General features: G+C 53.5%; 1 protein-coding gene across 2 annotated transcripts in view; it reads left to right on the top strand.

The window, feature by feature from the left end:
- Nucleotides 1-31: 31 nt before the first annotated feature.
- THAP4 (THAP domain containing 4) overlaps nucleotides 32-19784 on the top strand; it is a 30383-nt gene continuing 10630 nt past the window's right edge. Inside the window, exons 1-2 of one of the 2 annotated variants that reach the window (XM_037161485.2) lie at nucleotides 32-212; nucleotides 2118-3253. In XM_037161485.2, the coding sequence (XP_037017380.2) occupies nucleotides 136-212; nucleotides 2118-3253 (1213 nt within the window). In that variant the 5' untranslated portion in view covers nucleotides 32-135. Of the gene's footprint in view, nucleotides 213-2117; nucleotides 3254-16396; nucleotides 16500-19784 lie in introns of those variants that run through there. The other variant, XM_037161486.2, reaches the window with a different exon arrangement.

The raw sequence follows: 19784 nt of genomic DNA, 5'->3' as shown, positions 1-19784 counted from the left end.
GGTGCCGCGGGGGCCGGCTCCCACGTCCCGCAGCCGTGTCGCCGCGCGCCTCCCCTCGGGGCGGTCCCGCTCCGGGCTCGGCGCGACGAGGCAAGGGCCGGAGCCTGGTGGCGGCGCGGCGGCCCGAGGCCCGAGATGGTGATCTGCTGCGCGGCCGCGAACTGCTCCAACCGGCAGGGCAAAGGGGAGAAGCGTGCCGTTTCCTTCCACAGGTAACCGGGCCCAGCCCTCCGCCCGCCCGGGCCGGCCACGCCCCCGCCCGGCCCGGCCCCGCGCCGGGGAAACTGAGGCCGCGCGGCCCGGCCCGATGGGGAATGTCCCGCGCCCGGCCTTGGGGCCGGTCTTACGAGTGAGTCAGCGCTGGGCGCTGTGTGACCTTGGCCGGGGCCGCCGTCTCTGGGCCGGACGCCTGGGTCACCGCGGCCAGCGGTGCTCACTTCGTAGCCACCGCACGGCCACCAGCGCCCGCCGGGTTCCACCCCGAGGCCAGCGGCACTCATCCTTCGCAGACCCTTCGGCCCCTTGGCCGCCACCCCACGGCCGGCGGGAGTCCGTTCGGCAGCCACCCCTTGGCCTCACCTCTCTCGCTCCGCGGCTGCCACACTCCATTGATTCGGGGTGGCGCCGCCAGTTTCCAGAAGCCGTGTATTTCGGAAACCTCTTCCTTAGGTCGGTTGTCTTCTGAGATGGCTGTGGCTTATCTCTCGGTTTGATCGCAGGGGAGGCTGCTTTGATCTTTGCCATCGGGAATGTGGCGAAGCAAATGCGTCTTATACCTCGTGGATTAACACGCGCCGCAGGCGCTCTGTTTTTGGAAGGGTCCCCGGTGAGGGGACGGGAAGGTAGCTGTGGTCTCGGCGGGTGAGGCGAGTACCTGGAGGGGCCCGACTGCCTCCTGCTCTGGGGCTGCGCTTCCTGGCCGGCTCCCCCTCAAGGCTGCGGAGCGCTTGGCCCTGCCGAGGGTCTCCACCAGCCGGCCGGTCCAGAGGCCTCTGGAACCCCCATAGGCAGAGGAGGCCCTGCAATAGTGACCTGAAGGGTGTTATGGTTTCGTTTTTAAAGACTCGAGGAACAACGTTATTTATGGTCTTAACTAAGAGTTTGGTGTGGGCACGCAGTCTTATGTTGTCACTCTCTATCCACAGTAATACTAGACTGGTTTGAAGCAGCCCCCCTGCCTTCCTCTCAGTTTCCTTCAGAGCCTCTGGTCCCTCAAGTTTTGTTTCTGTTTCGAAAATGAGGCACAGCCCTGCAGAGAAGGTTGCTGTTGGCGTTCGTAACTGTCTAACCTGGTGTGGGGGTAAAGCTGTGTGAACTGAGTGCCTTCAGGAAGTTTAGAAGGTCACGTCCAGGAGGACTTCCTGAGCAGTGAGGTTCTGCCCTAGGTCCTGGTCCACAGCCCTCAGGTGTGTTACCAACCTTGGCTGACCTCGGAGGGAACAAATGGCCCCATGGAGCCCAGTTTGGTCAGAGTTTTCTCAGTGCAGGTCTTGCCTTAATGAGAAGGGATTAGTAAGTGTCTTACTCAGTGTCTTCCTGGGACCAGGCGTGTAGTAGGAGCACAGAGCTACCCCTTTGAGTCTGACCCCTTAAACTGATCTCCCATCCTCATGATGCTTGAGTCACTGCTAGGGCCACACAGAGCTTTTGGGATGCTCTGGGGGGCCTCTGGCTCCCGTCTCTGATGGCTGACACCTGGTCTGGCTTCTCAACAGGGAGACCAGCCATCTCACTTTTAGCACCCAAAGTCATTCATCTCAGGCACGCCTGCTGAGTGGCTTAGTCGTGACCTTCTAGAAACTACTTCCGGGGCTTCCTGGAGCTCTTCCTGCTGTCTAGACACCATCCTGTGCTTCTCTGAACATTCTGGAAGGAGCTATCTATCTCCATTCCCATCTGTCCTGCAACCATAAACTCTTTCAGAGTAAACAGGTCTTCCATCTTTCCATTCCGGTAGTAATTTGCAATACACTGCATTCCTGCAGTGTTTACCAAATTCTGAAATGCGTAAAGTCGATACAGGTTTGGGTGTTTGCAAAACACTTGTCTTGGTTTTACAGTTGATTGTTTTGGGGGGAGATAGGCAGTTCTTTCTAATTGCTCTGTCTGTTCTGCAGATTCCCCCTAAAGGACTCAAAGCGTCTGATTCAGTGGTTAAAAGCTGTTCAGAGGGATAACTGGACCCCCACTAAGTATTCTTTCCTCTGTAGTGAACATTTCACCAAAGACAGTTTCTCCAAAAGGCTGGAGGATCAGCACCGCCTGCTCAAGCCCACAGCCGTGCCCTCCATCTTCCACCTGACTGAGAAGAAGAGGGGGTCTGGAGGCCATGGCCGCAGCAGGAGAAAGGACACCAGAAAGGCCTCAGGGGGCCTGAGGGGACATGCAAGTGAAGCTGATGGGAAAGGAGCTTCAGGTTCCCCATCGTCCTTGAGTGAGAACCTGATGGCCAAGTCAGAGTCCCGAAAGTTGAAGCGGGCTGCCCTGCAGGGTGAAGCCTCCAGTCCAGAGCGGGCGCGACAGCCTACACAGGGACCTCCAGGCAACACTCTGGCCACAACAGCGCCAGGTAGCCGGGCAGAAGCAAATGGGTCGGCGTGCAGTGCCGGCGATGAGAGCAGCGCCACCCCCGATGAGGGCCTGGTGGATAAAAGTGGGATTTCCATGGATGACTTTTCCCCCCCAGGATCTGGGGCCTGCAAATTCATCGGCTCACTTCATTCTTACAGTTTCTCCTCCAGGCACACTCGAGAGAGGCCGTCTGTGCCCCGGGAGCCTGTGGATCGGAAGAGACCGAAGAGAGACATGGAGTCTGGCTGCAGCGGGACCAGCCTGGGGCCTGACAAGGGCTTGGCCCAGAGCCCCCCAAGTTCATCTCTGACGGCAACGCCACAGAAATCCTCCCAGAGCCCCTCTGCCCCCCCGACAGATGTCACCCCGAAGCCGGCTGCAGAGGCTGTGCAGAGCGAGCACAGCGATGCTAGCCCCATGTCCATCAATGAGGTCATCCTGTCAGCATCAGGGGCCTGCAAGCTCATCGATTCACTGCACTCTTACTGCTTCTCAGCTCGGCAGAACCGGAGCCGGGCGTGCTGCCTGCGGGAGCAGGTGGAGAAGAAGAACGGGGAGCTCAGGAGCCTACGACAGCGTGTCAGCCGCTCTGACAGCCAGGTGCGCAAGCTGCAGGAGAAGCTGGACGAGCTACAGAGGGGGAGTGCACCGCGCCCCAGAAGCCTGCCGGCCCCCGGCCGCGGTCAGTACCTGCCTCAGGCTCCCACTGCCCGTTCTGTAGAGGTCTGTCTCCGCTGGGGCTCTGGTAGTAGCTGGACCCTGTAGGCAGAGCCCAGGTCAGACAGTTGACAGCAGTCAGAGGGCCTCTTTCTGTGGAGGCAGCTACTCAGTGAATGGGCCCCGATACTTAGTTTTCGCCTTAGATGGGGTAAGCTCGGCATACCTCACAAACTAGATGCCAGGTGGGTTAAGATCTACGTGGAAAGTCGGACAGAAAACTGTTAGGAGACTCAGAGTTGCAGGGAGGGTCTTTCAATTCATGTTTTCATAAATGCCCTTGTAGTTAAGTCATTTTGAACATTAGAAATAACTAAGACTTCAAACATCTCATTACGTAGAATATATTCTGTAAAAGTTAAAACATTATAGAAACACACAGGTGAAAATTCCCTTCTCCCCCGCTCCTACCTTTTATTCCTGTTGATGTTAAAATTTGGTGTTTGATCTTTTAGGTTATTCTCTCTGCTGTAGCCTACATGTCTTTATACCTATATCAATAGATTGGGTATATTTTTCATGTGGTTATTGGCTTTTTTTCTGCTCCCCCCCCCCAACTGTTTAACACAGTAGTTGGTTTCTAGGTTGGTTTCTAGGTTTAGTCTTTATGTATTGAGGGTGGGATTGTTTCTTTTTTTAGTCCTCAACCAAGGACCTTTTTTAATTGATCTTAGAGAAGAAGGGAGAGGGAGAAAAATTGACATGAGAAACATGGATTGGGCGCCTCCTATACACACCTAAACTGGGTATCAGAGCCACAGCCTCTCGGTTCTGGGATGCTGCTCCAGCCAGCTGAGCCACCAGGCCGGGGCGAGGAGAGGAGTCTGTGCCTGTTACAGATCGGTGAAAAGCGTTATCCGGCCACGCCATGCGTTCGGTCTGGATCAGCCTGTCTTGGGAGTTGCAGCTAGCGCTTCAGGAAGAAAGAGGCTCCCGCGCAACAGGCCGCCCAGGGCCGCCTGGACCCAGGGCAGCCAGCACAGCGCGGCCCCGAGCCGTCACATGCGTTTCCGGGTGCGCTCTGGGGGGGGGGGGGGGGGAGCCATCCAGGTGACCGCCACTGATGTCCAGGCCAGGATGACCCTCTGGCTTCTCCTGTCCCTCTTAAGCTGTTTTTAGTAGTTGCTTGATGTACTTTTCGGTCACTTTTTCTGTTCTCTTGGTCAGGTGTCCCGAAGTTTGTTACTGTTGCAGGTCTCTCCAAACTGCCAGCCTTCCGCTCCACTGGTCAGGCCCGAGTTGTTTCTGCCTCATTCGCCCCTCACTTCTTTCTGCTGGTCCTCAGTTTCATTTTGTGGTGGTCCGGCTCCTGGGCAGGGAAGAGAAGCACAAGTAGCTCACTCTTGTGCGCGTCTGTTTCCTGATGCCCCGGGTTGAGGCTCAGCCCTTCCTTCGGCGGAGCCCCTGGGTGTGGCGGGCCTGGTACTGCTCACGCTGCTGCTCACCCCCAGCCTTTCCCAGCCTCCGTCCCGTGCCTCTGTAACCCGAATCAGCTGGAGTTGTCAGTGTTTCAAGTGGGTAGGTTGGGGGAGGGGAGCTAATTTATTTGCAACTATTTAAAAATTGTATTGCTTTAAGTTCCAGTAATGTGGCCTCTTAATCTTAAAGAGTTGCTTTTTAGAATCTTTGGAGAGTTCTCTGTGGCTTAATCCAGTGGGGGGTTTTTGGGTTTTTTGTTTCTGTCTCACTGTGGTCTGAGAAGTCAACAGATCCGTTTCCTTCTCTGCGAGTGTTGCTTTTTAATTCGAGGCCAGACAGACACCTTGGAGGTGTCTGTCCCCGGCAGTTACCCTCACAGAAAACCTCTCACATCCCGTTAAAGTCTTATTGCTTAATCTCCTTATTTCTAATCCTTTTACGTCCCTTTATTATATAGTTACATATTAATGCAGTCTGAGAGCCTTTGTTTTTTTATGGTGATTAGTCTGTCTACACCTGCGGTTATTGGTAGGTACAGATGTGGGCCTGGTGGTGTATCTTAGTTTTCAGTTGGGTGAGCCTTCTCGTTCCCTCTCCTGCTCTTCAGTAGCTGTCCTCCGCTTGCAGACGCCTCGGCCGGCCCATCTCCCAGTAAGTGCTGTGCCCTGCCCTCCCACCCTCGCCTCTTGGGCTGCCAGGGCCAGACCCGCTGTGGGCTTGGTGCCGTATTCTCAGTGTCCCCTCCACGTGACCCTAATTAGTTGTCATTTTACTGGTTACAGTATACATTTTATTGGTTATTTTATTCACCACGGCTTACTGTATCCATATTTTTCCCTTTCTCGGGGGAGATACTCAATAACTGTTTTGGAACTCACATGACAGAAAAATTTTCAGAGGAACTGAGGATGAGACCCTCCGTAGGTACTGATGTAGGGAGCCGGCGCCCAGCCCCATAGAGTTCTGTGCACGTACCTGCTGTGGTACAGTGGTCAAAGGGGCTCAAGGTCATGGACTGCATGAGGTCACCTGGAGAAACTGTGTAGCTGGGGAGGGGGCCGACACCCAGCCCCCTGGGGAGCAGGCCATGTTTACAGATGTGCAACCCAGAGGGTCCGGAAAGGAGATGGGAGAAGGGGGGCATGGGCCACAGGCTGGGGTGGGGTGGGGCTTCCAGGCGGGAGGGTGCTCCGAGGTGTGGGAGCCTGAGGGAGGGCGGTGTTCAGACAGCAGGCCTGCTTGGTAGGGTTGCATACGGCTTTCATCAGAACGAGGACGAGGTGACGGGACTCAGCCACATGGGGTCACTGGTGACCGTAGTCTCCTTGGAGTGATGAGAGTAGAGCTGACTGTGGGGAGCGGAGCCAGGGATGAAGCATTTTAAGAGGTTCAGCATGGAAGGGAGTCACAGAAGTGGATGGCGGCCAGAGTGAGTGTGGCTGCGGTGGAGCATTGTATCTGCAAGGTGGAAACAAGCTGTCAGGTCTGTGCTGGCGGGAGGGGGGGAGAGGCCAAGCAGGGGCGGGCTGGGGGCCCTGGGCAGTGCTGGGCTGGGCTCTGGGGAGGGGAGGGGAGCGTGGGACTGAGGCTGCTCTCGTGGGCCCAGTGCCCTCTGCCTCCGTGGGGTGCGGTGGCACAGGGCTCCACTGGCAGTGACAGACAGGGTGCCCAGCACGGTCCCCACGGCTGGGGACCCCACTGGCTCAGTGGTCCCCAGGGCTCCCACTGGATCTGTGGCCACTGCCTGCTGTCTTTCTTTGTCCTCAAAACATCTGCTCTTTTGGTGGCTCACAGTGCTGTTAGGACTTTGCAATCAGTGAGGGGATCTTTGTGTACAGGTTTCATGTCGAAGGGATGGTGCATGTGTTTATTCAGTTATCCTTGGCCAGTCCCTTTATTTTTGGACAGAGCAGTTGGGCCAGTGGGCCGTGGGTTCTCTGGTTCAGGGTTGGTCCCAGCTGCCCTCTGTAAAGCCGGTGCCATTTGTCCTTCTCATAGGACGTGGTGACCTGTCCTGGAGTCTGCTCTAACTCTGGGTGTCAAGACGGTTTAAAGCCCGGAATGGTTGTATCAGGGCACATTAGTATTTCTGAACCAGAGAGGGTCCCTGTCCATTATTCCTGTGTCACTTCCCTGCCTGCTGACCGCGTGGGGTGGGTGTTCTGGGAGAACACGCGTGTTCACTCTGTTACATGGGAGTCAACCATTTCCTCCGGTTAATAATTTCATACTTGCTTCCAAAAATATCTGTTTACTTTTCTTGTTTTATACATATAATTTTTCTTATCCTTACCCTAGCACATTTTTTTCTTTGCTTTTTTAGAGAGAGGGGAGGGAGAGAGAGTCACACACACGGAGACAGTAAGTGAAACCTTGATTGGCCGCCTTCCCCTGCAAACCGCAACCAAGGCTGCACCTGCATCTTGTGTCCTGACCGGGCCTGGAACCCACAGCCTTTGGGTTCGGGGTCAATGCTGCATCCAGCTGAGCCATGCCAGCCAGGGCCTTATAATTCTTGAATAAACCTGGAGTTTTAAAAACTTTACTGTGGAAAATCTTGAACTCAAACAGAAAAGTATAATAATCCCTTCACGTTCCCATCCTCAAGCTTCAGCAGTCACTATTTGATATTCTTGTTTCATCTGTATTTCTACTTACTCTCTATTTTCCTTTGATTATTTTTTAATTGAATTTTCTTAGGAAAATTTTAGATTTCCAGAAAATTCAGCAAACAGTTCAGAGACTTTCTCCTTCCCCCTCCCAAGTTCCCTCTCTGTTCTTCACATCTCACCTTACCGCCGGTGCTGGAGGTTCATTCATTACAAGCGATGAACCAGTTTGATACGTCATCATTAACTACATCTTTCATTTACATTGAGGTCCACTCTTGTGTCTTGACAAACAATCATCTTACGTGCCCATCGTTCCAGTGCTGGATCATACAGACCAATCAAATGACCCCCAAGACCCCGGTGCTCCACCCATCCATCCCTCCGTCCGCACGCCGGCATCCAGGGACCTCTCCACTGGCCCTGCACTTGGCCTTCCTCGAGGGCCATGCAGTGGGAGCACAGGAACACAGGACTCGAGTATGTGCTTTTCCAGGCTGGCTTCTTTCACTGAGAGACATGATTTAAGGCTCCTTGTATCTTTTTGTGGGGTAATAACTCATGACTTTTATTTTTTTTCCTTTTTTATGTTGAGCCAAAATACATATAACAACAAATTTACCGCCTCAGCCCTTCTCATCACCCATCACGTCAGCGGTTGTTAACACACTCATGTTGCCGTGTGGCCGTCACCACCGTCCACCCCAGAGCACCTGTGACTCTGAGACTGTGTCTGGCAGGCCCGGCCTCGCCCCCCACGCTTCTGGCAGCCGCAGTCTCTTTGGTTGGGACGACTCCAAGCACCTCACGGAAGTGGGACCCTGCAGCACCTGTCTGAGTCTGGCTCGTTTTGCTCAGCGGAACACCCTCCAGCATCATGCCTGCCGTGTCGCCTGTGTCCGAACCTCCTTCCTCTCCGAGGCCGAGGCAGGCTCCCTCGTGTGCAGGGACCACACTGCTCATCCGTCCGTCCCTCCGTCCGTCTGTGGACACTGGGTGCCTCCGTGCTGTCGCTGTTGTTTCTGATGCTGCTGTGAAGGAGGGCGAGCAGGTGGCCCGTGCAGACCCTGGTTTCCGCTCCTCTGGTCTGTGTCCAGGAGCGGAATTGCTGGGTCGTCTGGCGGTTCTGTTGAATTTTTAGGGGCGTCCGTCCCGGGTTCCACAGCAGCCGCCCCCATTGTCCATTCCAGTCGCTGTGCGCAGGGTCCTCGCGTCCCCGCCAGCACGTCCCGTGCAGCTTTTGCAGTAAGCACTCTTAGTGTGTGGTGCTGCCTCGCTGTGGCCACTGTGGTTTTGATTTGGGATTCCCTGATGATCAGTTCTGGGGAGCCTGCACTGGCTGCTCCTGTATCTTTTTGGGGGAAATGTCTGTTTCATGTCTTTTGCCCATTTTTGAATCAGGTTGTTTGTTTTTTGTTTTTTAGTTTTAGGAGTTCTCAGTATATTCTAGGTATCATTCTTTTACCAAAAATATGATTTGCTAATATTTTCTGCCATTCTGTGGGTTGTCTTTTTATTCTGTGAACAGTGCCTTTTGATGTAAAGCTTTCTTAGGTTTCCCATGAAGTCTAATTTGTCTGTTTTTTCTTTTGTTACCTGTGCCTTTGGTGTTACAGTCAAGAAGTCGTCGCCAAGTCCAGTGTTACAAAGCTTTTGTCCTGTGTCCTATGTTTTTGTCTGAGGTTTTTTTTTGGTCTTACATTTAGGTCTTTGATCCATTTGGAGTTCATCTTTGTTATGTGGTGTCAGGTGAGGGCCCGTGTCATTCCTGTGCCTGGTTTCCTGGTTTCGCAGCACCATTGATCGGAAAGACTGTCCTTCCCCAGCGACGGTCTCGGAACCTTTGTCAGCCGTCACCTGACCCTGTGTGTGAGGACTGGCCCCTGGGCTCTGCACTCGGGGTCTTTCATTTCTCCCTTGAGGGGCTTGGCAGTTCCCATGGTACGGGTTTGTTGCTTCTTGGTTAGATTGGTTCCTTAGTGATCATGCTTTTCGATGGTGTCATAAATGGGACCGTTTGTAACCCCTTTTCACGTCAGTCTGCAGAAGCGCAGCTGGTTTGAGCATTGACTTTGTGTGCTGCTCTTTTTGCTGGCTTCATTTAGTAGTTCTGACAGAATAACTTCGTGAAGAACTGGGGTTTTCTTCACGTGAGATCGTATCATCTACAAACAGAGATGCTTTTTCTTCGTTCTGATGTGGGTGCTTTTTATTTCTTTCTCCTGTACAATGGCTCTGGCCAGAACTTCCAGCACCGTATCGAGTGGAAGTGGCGAGAGCGGGTGTCCTTGTCCAAACTTGGAGGAAAAGCTCTCCGTCTTGCACCGTTAAGTATGACGCCCACTGTGGGTTTTTCCTCTGGGGCTTTTATTATGTTTGGGTTGTTCCCTCATCCCCATGTTGTGGAATGCTTGTGTCGTGAAGGCGTTGGATTTGGTCAGATGCTTTTTCTACATCAGTTGAGATGACCGGGCTCCCCATCCCCGTGGGCGTGGCCTGCTACGTCCGTCCAGATTCACGTGTGTGCTGAACAGGTTCCTTGCCTGCCAGGACCAACCCCACACGGTCACAGTATGTAGTCCCTTCAGTGCGCTGCTGAATTCAGTTTACTAGTATTTTGTTGGGCGTTTCTGCCCCGTGTTTGTAGTGGACATGGGTCCGTGTTTGTAGTGGACATGGGTCTGCAGCCTTTTCCAATGTCTTTGCCTCCAGAATGAGTCAGGGAGTGTTTGCTCTTTCTCTCTTTGAAAGGGTTTGAGGAGGATCGGTGTTAGTTCTTCCTTAGATGTTGGGTCTTTTCTTTGTAGGGAGATTTTTTCATTACTGATTCTTATTAGTTGCAGGTCTAGTCAGACCTATTCATTTGTGGTTTAGTCTTGGTGGGTTTTGTGTCTAGAAATCTGTCCATGGCACCTGGCTCATCCAGTTTTTGATGCGCAGTTGCTCGTGGTGCTCTGACGCTTTTCATTTCTGTGGAAATGGTGATGTCCCCACTCTCGTTTCTATTTTTAGTCATTGGATCTTCTCTTTTTTTCCAAAGCCCATTAAGCTAAAGGGTTGTCAAGTTTCTTCATCTTTTTGAAGATATTTGGCCTGTTTTTTAAATAGGTCGTTTATTATTGTTGACTTTTACTTCTTTGTATATTTTAGATACAAGTTCTTTTTAAAAATTCATTATGTAATAATAATGACACAGTCTGTTTTACAAATTAAATGTATGAAGTTGTATGAAACAGAAACAAGGGTCGGAAACATGAAGTTTCCCAAAACCTGGGGCTGCAGGACAAGCTAAGTCCATAGCTTGTCTTTTTATTCTCTTCACAGTGTCTTTTTAGAACGGACTTTTTTCTCTTTTTTGGTGGGGAGAGAGGGGAAGGAAGGGAAACAGAGAGGGAGAGGAACACGGGGGTGCGAGCGAAGCGTCGGTGGTTGCCTTCTGCCCCCATGGGCTCCCTGAGCAGGCAGAGCGCAGCCTGCGGCCCAGGCACGTGCCCCGGCCAGGAATGGAGATGGAGCCGCGACCTTTCCGCGTGTGGGGCGATGCCCGACCCCACTGAACCACACCAGCCAGGGCAGGAACAGCCATTCTCAGTTGTAATAAAGTCCAACTTACCAATATTTTTTGCATGGATTGTGCTTTCGGTGTTGAATCTAAAGACTCATTGCCAACTCCAAGGTCACATAAGTTTTTTTCCCAATGTTTCTTTAAGGAGTTTTGTACCTTTTTTGTGACAGGTTGTTTTCCATTCCGAACCTGTGTCCTTTGGATGCGCTTCCTTGTGTTCCTGACCTCGGGAGGGAAGCTTTGAGTTTCTCACCTTTAAGTGGGGTGTTAGCCTTAGTGTTTTCACACGAATGTTCTTTATCCACTTGAGGAAGTTCCCCTTCTTTCCTAGTTTAAGACTTTTTATCATGAAGGGTGTTGGATTTTGATAAAAACTTTTTCTGCATCTGTTGAGGTGGTCATGTGAATTTTCTCCTGTAGCCTGCTGACGTGATGGATTAAATTAGTTGACTGCAGCCTTCACACGGGAATAAACCCACTTGGTCGTGGTATGCTGTTAATTTCCTTTCATACATTGCTGGATTCACCTCACTAATGCGCGTGGGGGGTTTTCGCATCTCTGTTCAGGAGAAGTGTTTGTGTGTACACGTTTCTCTTTTCTTGCATTGTCTTTGTCTGGTTTGGGTACTAGGGTAATGCTGGCCTCATGAGCATGAGTTGGGGCATACTGTCCCTGCTTCTGCCTTCTAGAAGAGACTGGAGAGAACTAGGTATTGATTCGGGGCCTTCAGTAACCACAGGCCTCTTGCTCGTGGGGAAACAAGACGGCCCACTCAGAGCAGGAGGCGGGGCCTCTCCAGACCGTGGTTTCTAACCCGCCGCGCCTCTGCCCGCGCCTCTGCCCGCGCCTCTGCCCGTAGCAGGTGCAGGCCTCCCAGGTTGTCTGTTCCTCGGTGGGGGTCTGGCGCTGTGTGTCCTTCAAGGAAGGAGTCAGCTTTTCACCCGAGTCAGTCCAGTGTGTGGGCGTGCAGTCGATGGGTCCCTTTTTTGACCTCCTCACACCCGTGGAATTAGTAGTGGTGACCCTCTTTGTCACATTGGTGGTTGGTGGTTTTTCTTTTTTTTCAGTTAACTAGGCTAGTAGGCTGTGTCAGTTTTATTGATCTTTCCCCCCCAAAACCAACTTTTGATTTTGTTGATTTTCTCCGATTTCCTGTTTTCCGTTTCATTGGTTTCTACTCCAGTTTTTTTATTCTGCTTGTTTTCAACTTAACTATTCTTTCTCGACTTTCCTAAGGTAAAAACTTAGATTGTTAATTTTAGATACTTCTTTTTTTTTTTTTTTATTTCTCTTGCACTTTCTCCTTGACTCACCTGTTACTTAGGGCTGTCCTGTGGAATCGCCAAATACTTGAGTAATTTTCTCAACTCTCTTGCTGTTGTGTATTTCGGTTTAATCCCACTGTGGTCCAAGAGCACACCTCGTGTAGTTTCTAGTCTCTTAAATGGTGAAGATGGGTGTTGGGGCCCAGAACGTGAGCTGGAGGAGAGTGTGTGTGTGTTCTGCAGTTGCTGGAGTGGAGTAGCTGTTAGGTCTTCCAGAGAGACAGCCAATGGGCTGCGTGCGTGTTGCATAGAGAGAGGCTGACGCGTGAGCAAAGCTTTGTCTTGGGAACTGGCTCCTGCGATTATGGACTGCAAGCTGGAGAGCCGGGAGAGCTGGTGGGTCCCTTCAGCCCCTTTCCAAAGGCCTGAGAATTGAGGGAGGGATGAGTCCTGATCTGAGTCCGCCGGCCCAAGAGCCAGGCGTAAGGCAGCAGAGGACCTGCCAGACAGAGCAGGTTCTGCCTCCCTCGGTCCTGCTCAGGCCCTTGCCACTCAGCGGACAGCCTCTGCTGTCTGTGCTTCTCCAGGTCTGATGGTGACCCCTGGCACGCCCTCCTGGGCGTACGCCCAGGACTAAGGTGCTCCCATCCTTCTGGGCAGCCTCTCCCCCCAGGCAGGGTGACCCATAAAATTGACCGCAGTGTCTGCAGGTATCAGTATACCCAGTGATGGACAGCACCTTTGAGGTCAGCCGTGTCCTTGCCACTTCCCTGCCCGTGGCGCCTGCCTGATCTCGTCACCTGTGACAGTGGACTTGTCTGTTGTTGCTGGTCGAGTTCTGTCAGTTTTGTCTCACACGTTTTGATGCCCCGTGTTAGGGACAGAGACTTCAAGGCTCAGTGTGTCTTCTCGGAGAATTGACACCTGTGCTTCTTGCCCTAGTAGTTGCTGCCTCTGAGACTAACTGGCTGCTCTTCCGGTTTAAATTCACATGATAATGTTTTCTCTACACCTTTACATTCACCTGTGTCTTTACAGCTAAAGGGGGCTTCTTGCAGACAGCAGGATGGTGGGGCTTCTTTTCTGATCTGCTCTGACAGTCCCGGTCCTTTGGCTGCTGTGCCGGACGCTCACTTTCAAGTGCCTGTGGCTGCAGTGGAACTGGCATCTGTCGTGGGAGCTGCTTTCTCTCTGCTGTAGTTTTCTTCTTGTTCTTTCTGCCTTCTCTGGTTTTAATTGAGCATTTTGTTCAATTGTATTCTCTCCCCTTTCTTAATGTATTAGTCTTTTTATGTTTTATTTTTTTAAGGTTTTATTTATTTTTAAACAGGGGAAAGAAGGGAGAAAGAAGAGGGAGAGAAACATCAACACGTGGTTGCCTCTCGTGCACCCGACACTAGGGACCTGGCCCGCAACCCAGGCATGCGCCCTGACTGGGAGTCAAACTGGCAACCTTTCAGTCTGCAGGACAATGCCCAGCCCACTGAGCCACACCAGCCAGGGCCACCTGCGTCTACTTTCAGATAGCACTGTGCTGCTCTGTTTGTAGTGACAGTTCCTTGTAACAGAGTACTCGCAGTTCCTCCCTCTTGTGCTTTATAAAATTCCTCATTCATTTCCCTGTCACACACGCTGTAACCTCACTGTTACTATTATTAATTTGAACAAACATTTATTTATTGGGTCAATTAAAAATAAGAAAAAGGAAAGATTTTATTTTACCTTCACTTTTTTCCTCTGGTGCTTTTCACGTAGATTCACATTTCTGACCCGTAGCACCTTCCTTCCCCCTGAAGAGCCCCTCCCAGCATTTCTCACAGGGCCTGTCTACTGGCAGTGAACTCCCTCGGCTTGGTCGAAACAGCCTGGACTCCTCCGTTTGAAGGTGGTTTTACTGGAGGTAGAGCTCTGCCTTCTCTCGCTTGTGTGTTTTGGACATCACTCTGATGCCCCGTGGGGCAGTGCCCACCTGTGCCCTTTTCTCTCCGTCTCGAATGCCGAAGCATAGATTTGTTGGTGTTTACTGTGTTATTGTTTTCTGAGCTTCCTAGATCTGTGGTTTAGTGTCTGTCATTAATTTTGAAAAATTCTCAGCTGTTGTTGCTTCATATATTTCTTCCTCCTCCTCGTTATTCCACCGTGCATATGTATCTATCGCTTTTGTAACTGTACCACGGTTCTTAGCGACCTCTGGGGGATTTTCTATTCTCTTTTCTCTTTGCATGTCAGTGGGAGGGTTTTGTACCGACAGGTCTTCCAAGTTGCTGCTCCCGCCCTCAGCCGCACCCACAGAGGCCCCTCCCCTCGGGGCTGTGTTTTCGCTTGCAGCCCTTGCTCTGTCCTCGCACCCCACTCGCCTGCCCAATGTCCACTCCTTCCAGTAGAGCCCTCAGCATATTGATCATAGTTATTGTAAGTTCTAGCTCTGGTCATTTCAAAATCCGTGCTGTGTCTGAGCCAGGTTCTCATGCTGGCTCTGTCTCTTCACACCATTTTTGTTGCCGTTCAGCACACCGTGGGGTTTTGGGGAGAGGTGGGCTTGACGTGTCTGATAACACAAACAGTGCAGTCAGTGGGCCTTCAGCTCGAGGTAACACGCTAACCTGGCCAGCAGCTGGGTGTAACTGTAGCTTAGGAGCCAGGGGCTTCAGACCTTCCGAAGTCCTTATTTCCGTCTCCCCTGTTGTCCTGGGGACACTCTGCCACTTGGGGCTTTTCCACTGTAACCCGTGTTGGACTGGACCCTGAGCACTGTGGGGGCGGGAGCACTCTGTAATCTTACGATTAAGTGCCAGTTTTTCATTGGCCTGTGCTCCTGGGCTCTGACCTTGGCACAATTTCTTCCCTTTCTTCCCTCCGCCTGGGGAGATGAGAAGACAAGAGGGGCTGGAGTGGAGGCTGCCCCTCGCCCAGGGGAGATGCAGCAGCTCTGGGGACGCCATCCTCCCTGCAAAGGGGCCCTTTGTCGTGGAGAACGCCACAGGCTGGATTCACGGTGTCCTCCCCCACCCCTCCCCGACCCCAATCTGAGACAGGAGCTGCTGTTTTATTGCCTTCCCGCTGCAGGTTCCTGGGCGTAAAACCCAGGTAGCTGGGCCCACGACTGCAGCCCCCGGGAGCCTTGCTCATGCTCATCTGCACTCAGCCTCAGCAGCAGGTTGGCTTTACCATCAGGAGTTCTCACCAGTTCTCGTGAGCAGTAGTTTGTGCTCCAGGTGAAGACGTCTTGGCCAGTGCTGTGGTAACATGTCTCTCCAGATTTCGGGTAGACCTCTGGGACCCTACTTCTCTGATGAGCCCAAGAATCATTGATTTTCAGTGTGTTCAGTGTTTTACTTGTAAGGGCTGTGACTCGTGAGCCCTTTCACCTGTCAGGCTTGAAACCGGACGCCCCTCCCTGTTAATGTTTAGTGTGGTTGCTGCTGTCAACTTCAATAACTGATCATCTCATCAAATTCACTTAATTCTCAGTTTTCCAGTTTAGACTTTCGGCCTAACTAAGTGACCCCCCAGAACACCCGCAGATGGTGACAGTTTGGTCGGCCTCCCTTCGCGTCTGCTCCCTTTCCTGTCCGCCGTCTCTTCCCCGTGTGCACACGGCACCTGCTCCGTAACGGGCGACACAGCGAGAGCCTTGCTGTCTCTTGGGAAGAACAGCTTCCCCCGTGTGCCAGGCCAGCACGACCCAGACAGACCACCACTGCCAGCTCGTGCCCTCTTCGCCTGGGACGGCCAGCGCCAGGCAGGAGGTGGTGGCCAGCTGTCCCTCCCCTGCTGGGCTGTGCTGTCGGCGTCATTTCCAGTGTGTCACGCTGGGGGCACTTGTCACCGACACAAGTGACGTGAGGGTGAGGGAGCCAGGAAGGAGTCTGTCTTTAGGTCCCAGCAAGTGTTTCCTGTCATTGGGGTCCAGGGCCCCTCCACTGACACGTTAGCAAGGAGGAAGGGTGGGCCGGCGCTCCAGGACTCCGGTGGGAAGGGACCTGTTCCCGGAGCGGCTCTTTGGAGAGATTAGCTTTGCTGTGTGCCTGGCTGCAGTGCTGCATCCCTGTCAGTAGAAGCAGCCGAGAGGGCAGGTCCCCCTCCTTGCTCCACACGACAGCCTTCACAACACGCAACATGATCTCCCCTCCCAGCTCTAAGACTCCTCAGCTCCAGGTCCACCTTTGTCTGGTCCTTTTCCCTGAGGAGTCATCTTTGGAGGGAACTACAGCTCCCAGAATGCACTCTTCAGGTCTGGCATTCACTTCCTGCTGCACTCGAGCAGCCAGGTGCAAACATTTCCCGTCAATTGGCAGAAAACAACCTTGAAGAACCTTGGAGGTGTCGGAGTTTAGAAAATTTAGGGATGGGTAAGCCTTCTTTCGCTGTCTTGGGCCAAAAAATGAAAATTTAAATTTCTTGCAGAAAATTTAATTTTTTTGCATCTTGGTTAAGATTTTAATAAAAGAAAAATGAAGTCAGCAAGTATGCATAGACAAGCCTGTCAGATTTACTTGAAGAGACTGAAAGTGGCAACTAGGCTCAATCCCTTATTATTATACTTTTTATTTATTTGACTTTTAAATTCCTTTTATTTTTATTTTTCTAATGAAGCATAATTTACACAGATCTTAAGGCGTTAGTTTAATGGAATTGGACAGGCTCCCTGACGTCTGCATTTTAGAATTAACTTATGGGTCCTCCTGCCGCTCAAAGCTTCAGTGACACTTAGGAGAGACCTGGCCAAGGCGCTGTCAGCAACCCCGTGGGCAGCCGGGCAGGTTGGTCTGGTGGAGGAAGTGGGGGCACCGTTGGCGAGGGGCATAGAACCCGCCTGCCCGCTACCGATTGCTCACTGCCAGCCCTGGTGTCCTCTCCGGATGAAGGTGCCTTCCAGCAGGGAGCACACAGCAGCCTGCCAGGAGGGCCCGGCGTGCAGTGCTGCTCAGAGCAGTCGAGGCCCCGGGGCAGACGCAGGCCCTGCAGGTTCTGGCCCTGGGTACCGGCCCGTAAACCTCGGCCGGCCACATGCAGCAGCTCCTGACCTTCCTGCCCAATTGGGTGTCACTCTTGCTACTCAGAGTGTCTCTTCTGGCTTTTACAACAAGAGTCATTTTAGGGTTTCCTGGTCATTTACAATGTACTGCCCCATAAACACTGCTTCTTCCCTTCATTTCTATCGCGTAAAGTGGGTGGGTGTGAGTGGATTCCACCCAGTGAGCGCCATGGCCTCAGAAGCAGATGGTCCCTAATGGCCGCCCTGTGTCCAGAGGCACAGGCTGGACTTGAACGCCTGCAGGCCCCACACCACCTGGCACACCTGTTCTGGTCGCAGTGGAGGCGACTCACAGGCACACGTGTGACCGCGGGGCTCCAGACAGATCCGTCGGACACAGAACGCCAGGCGCCCAGCAGCGCCCCGCCTGCTCTTCTGGGAACACCCGCCCACCTTTGTCCACGTGCGGTTGACCGCCTGTCCCGGGGTTCCGCCCTGTCCTGGGGCGGTGTCCATCCTTGGATGCGTGGCCCACACTTTCACCCCAATGTTGCAGATGCCCCATCACCCCCACCCTCCTCCCGCCCTCGGCCGTCTTTCTAACCCCCAGTGCTCCCTGAGCCTCACTCCCTGTGTGCTAGTTCTGGTGACTGTCTTCCAGGCATCATCCCACAGGCCTGGTTAGGGTTTGCCACCCGCTGACCCCCTCCAGGCCTCCTCTCCTCTGCTGAGCCCCCCATAGCACAGTGTTTGCTTGGTGGGCCTTCACTCAGACTTGGCCGGTGCCATTGTCATGGAGCAGAGAAGGGACAGGTGTGACTAAGTCAAACAGTCCACTGGCCGGCCCTGCTGTCTTGTTCCAAGACCCTGTGTTAGCACGCTGCAGTGTAAAAGCTGTGACCAGGCCTGCCTCAGGGCGACTGGCTTGGATCTCCCAGGGTGGGCCGAGGTCTACATTTGTCCAGCCTGACACTGCCACAGCCCCTGTGCCTGTCCTGCCCGTCATCCTGCAGGAGCAGCGGGGGCCTTTACTTCTGAGCTCTCCCTGAGCACCTGCTCCAACCTGTGCTCCTGCCTTTCTTCCGTCTGCCTTGTAACATCATTTTGGGGGAAGTGCACAAACCTCTTACCTGCTAGCGGGCACAGGCAGGGGTAGATACCCCTTGGGTGTGTCTTTGGCTGGTGCAGGAGTTCCCACGAGTCCTGGGACCCCTGGAGGTGGGGGTTAGCCCAGTCAGACTTCACTTGAACTCCTTCCTGTAAGCCCAGTTGTCAGCAGGTGCTGAAGCCAAGGTGGGCCAGCCCCCACCTTGCACAGCACACACAGGTGTCCCTGTGTCACTGTACACCAGGGACAGAACAGATGCCTGCTCGCTGAGAAACCTGGCTGCAGGCAGCCAGTCCCTCTGGCCATGCTGTGAGCCCGCCATCGATCAGGTCAGGACGTGGAGGACTTGGGGTGGCGGCAGCCTTCTCACTCCTGGCTCGGGGGGGGGGGGGGGCAGGGAGTGCAGGCTGGACCTGGGGAAGGACCAAAATGCATGGGGCTACGCTGAGACCCCCAGCCCTCACCAGGCCCTCCAGGCACCCTGTGCTGGGAGGCCAAGGCTGTGGCCAGCCCCTCGACAGGACAGCCAGGGGTGAGGGCATGTGTCTCGCCTGGAGACCGCTGTTTTCGTGTGAACACATCTATACAAATTGGGATAGTTTAGCCTCGAATCAGTATTTCTGGTTCTCCTACAGCAAAGGATCTGCACCCCTGTGGGGCGCTGGCGACTGGCATGGGCTGAGGCCCTGGGGGCTGCACTGCTCCCTGATGCACCCGTCTGGGCCCAGTGTCACCCGGTCACTTGTGTTTTCCTGTGGTGCTGCTGGGGCACAGTCGGCAGGTCCAGAGAAGGGGCGTTTCGGTCTCTGATTGCTTTTTGTGTTTTGCGTGTGGACATTTTGTCTCAGTGTTCTTACTGAGGCATGATTTACGCAATCCGACTCAGTGTCCCCGCACCGTCCGCCCTTCCGCAGGTTCCCCGGGTCCGCCCGTCTCAGACCTCGTGCCAGTCGGGACTCCTGCAGCACAGTGCTTTCCAGAGACACCTGATAGTGTTCCGATCACCACTCCGGTTGCAGTGTGACCGGGCCGTGCAGTGGACGCTGTTCCTCCAGGTCTCCTTTGGCCGCTTAAAGGTCCGTTTTCAGGAGTTGTCCTGGAGGAACTGCGGACGAATGAGTGTTGTCTAGTGTTCAGCTACCGACTTCAGTGCGTGTCAGTCAGAAGTGCCTCACTGGCGGTGCTGTGTGTCCTGTCACCAGTGTTCTGTTGGCTCGGACCCGGACACCGTCCAGTCTCGGCGGCGGAGCGCTGCCCCTGCGCTGTGCCGCGCACCTTCGCCTCTCGGACAGCCGCGCCCGTTTTACCTGACGGTCATTGCCCGGCACGCCTGCCCCACTGTCTGAAACGCCCTCCCGAGTCACTTGACTCAGCGCCTCTCTCGCCGAGGGCTTCCTCTCTCAAGCGTTTTAAAGTGACGTCTCCCCTTGCGTGTGTTCTGTTTCTTGGTTCGTCAGCCTCGGCGTCCGTGTCGGTGTCAGTGACATGACTCTCGTGATGGGCCACAAGCCCGCTGCCTCACCCCCCCTGCTTCCCATGGCCGAGCATCGC

The sequence above is a fragment of the Artibeus jamaicensis genome, unplaced genomic scaffold (genome assembly GCF_021234435.1).
Source record: "Artibeus jamaicensis isolate MK-2021 breed Jamaican fruit bat unplaced genomic scaffold, CSHL_Jam_final contig_944, whole genome shotgun sequence".
In the NCBI taxonomy this organism is placed as follows: Eukaryota; Metazoa; Chordata; class Mammalia; order Chiroptera; family Phyllostomidae; genus Artibeus; species Artibeus jamaicensis.
This window is presented reverse-complemented; position numbering and strand designations above follow the sequence as displayed.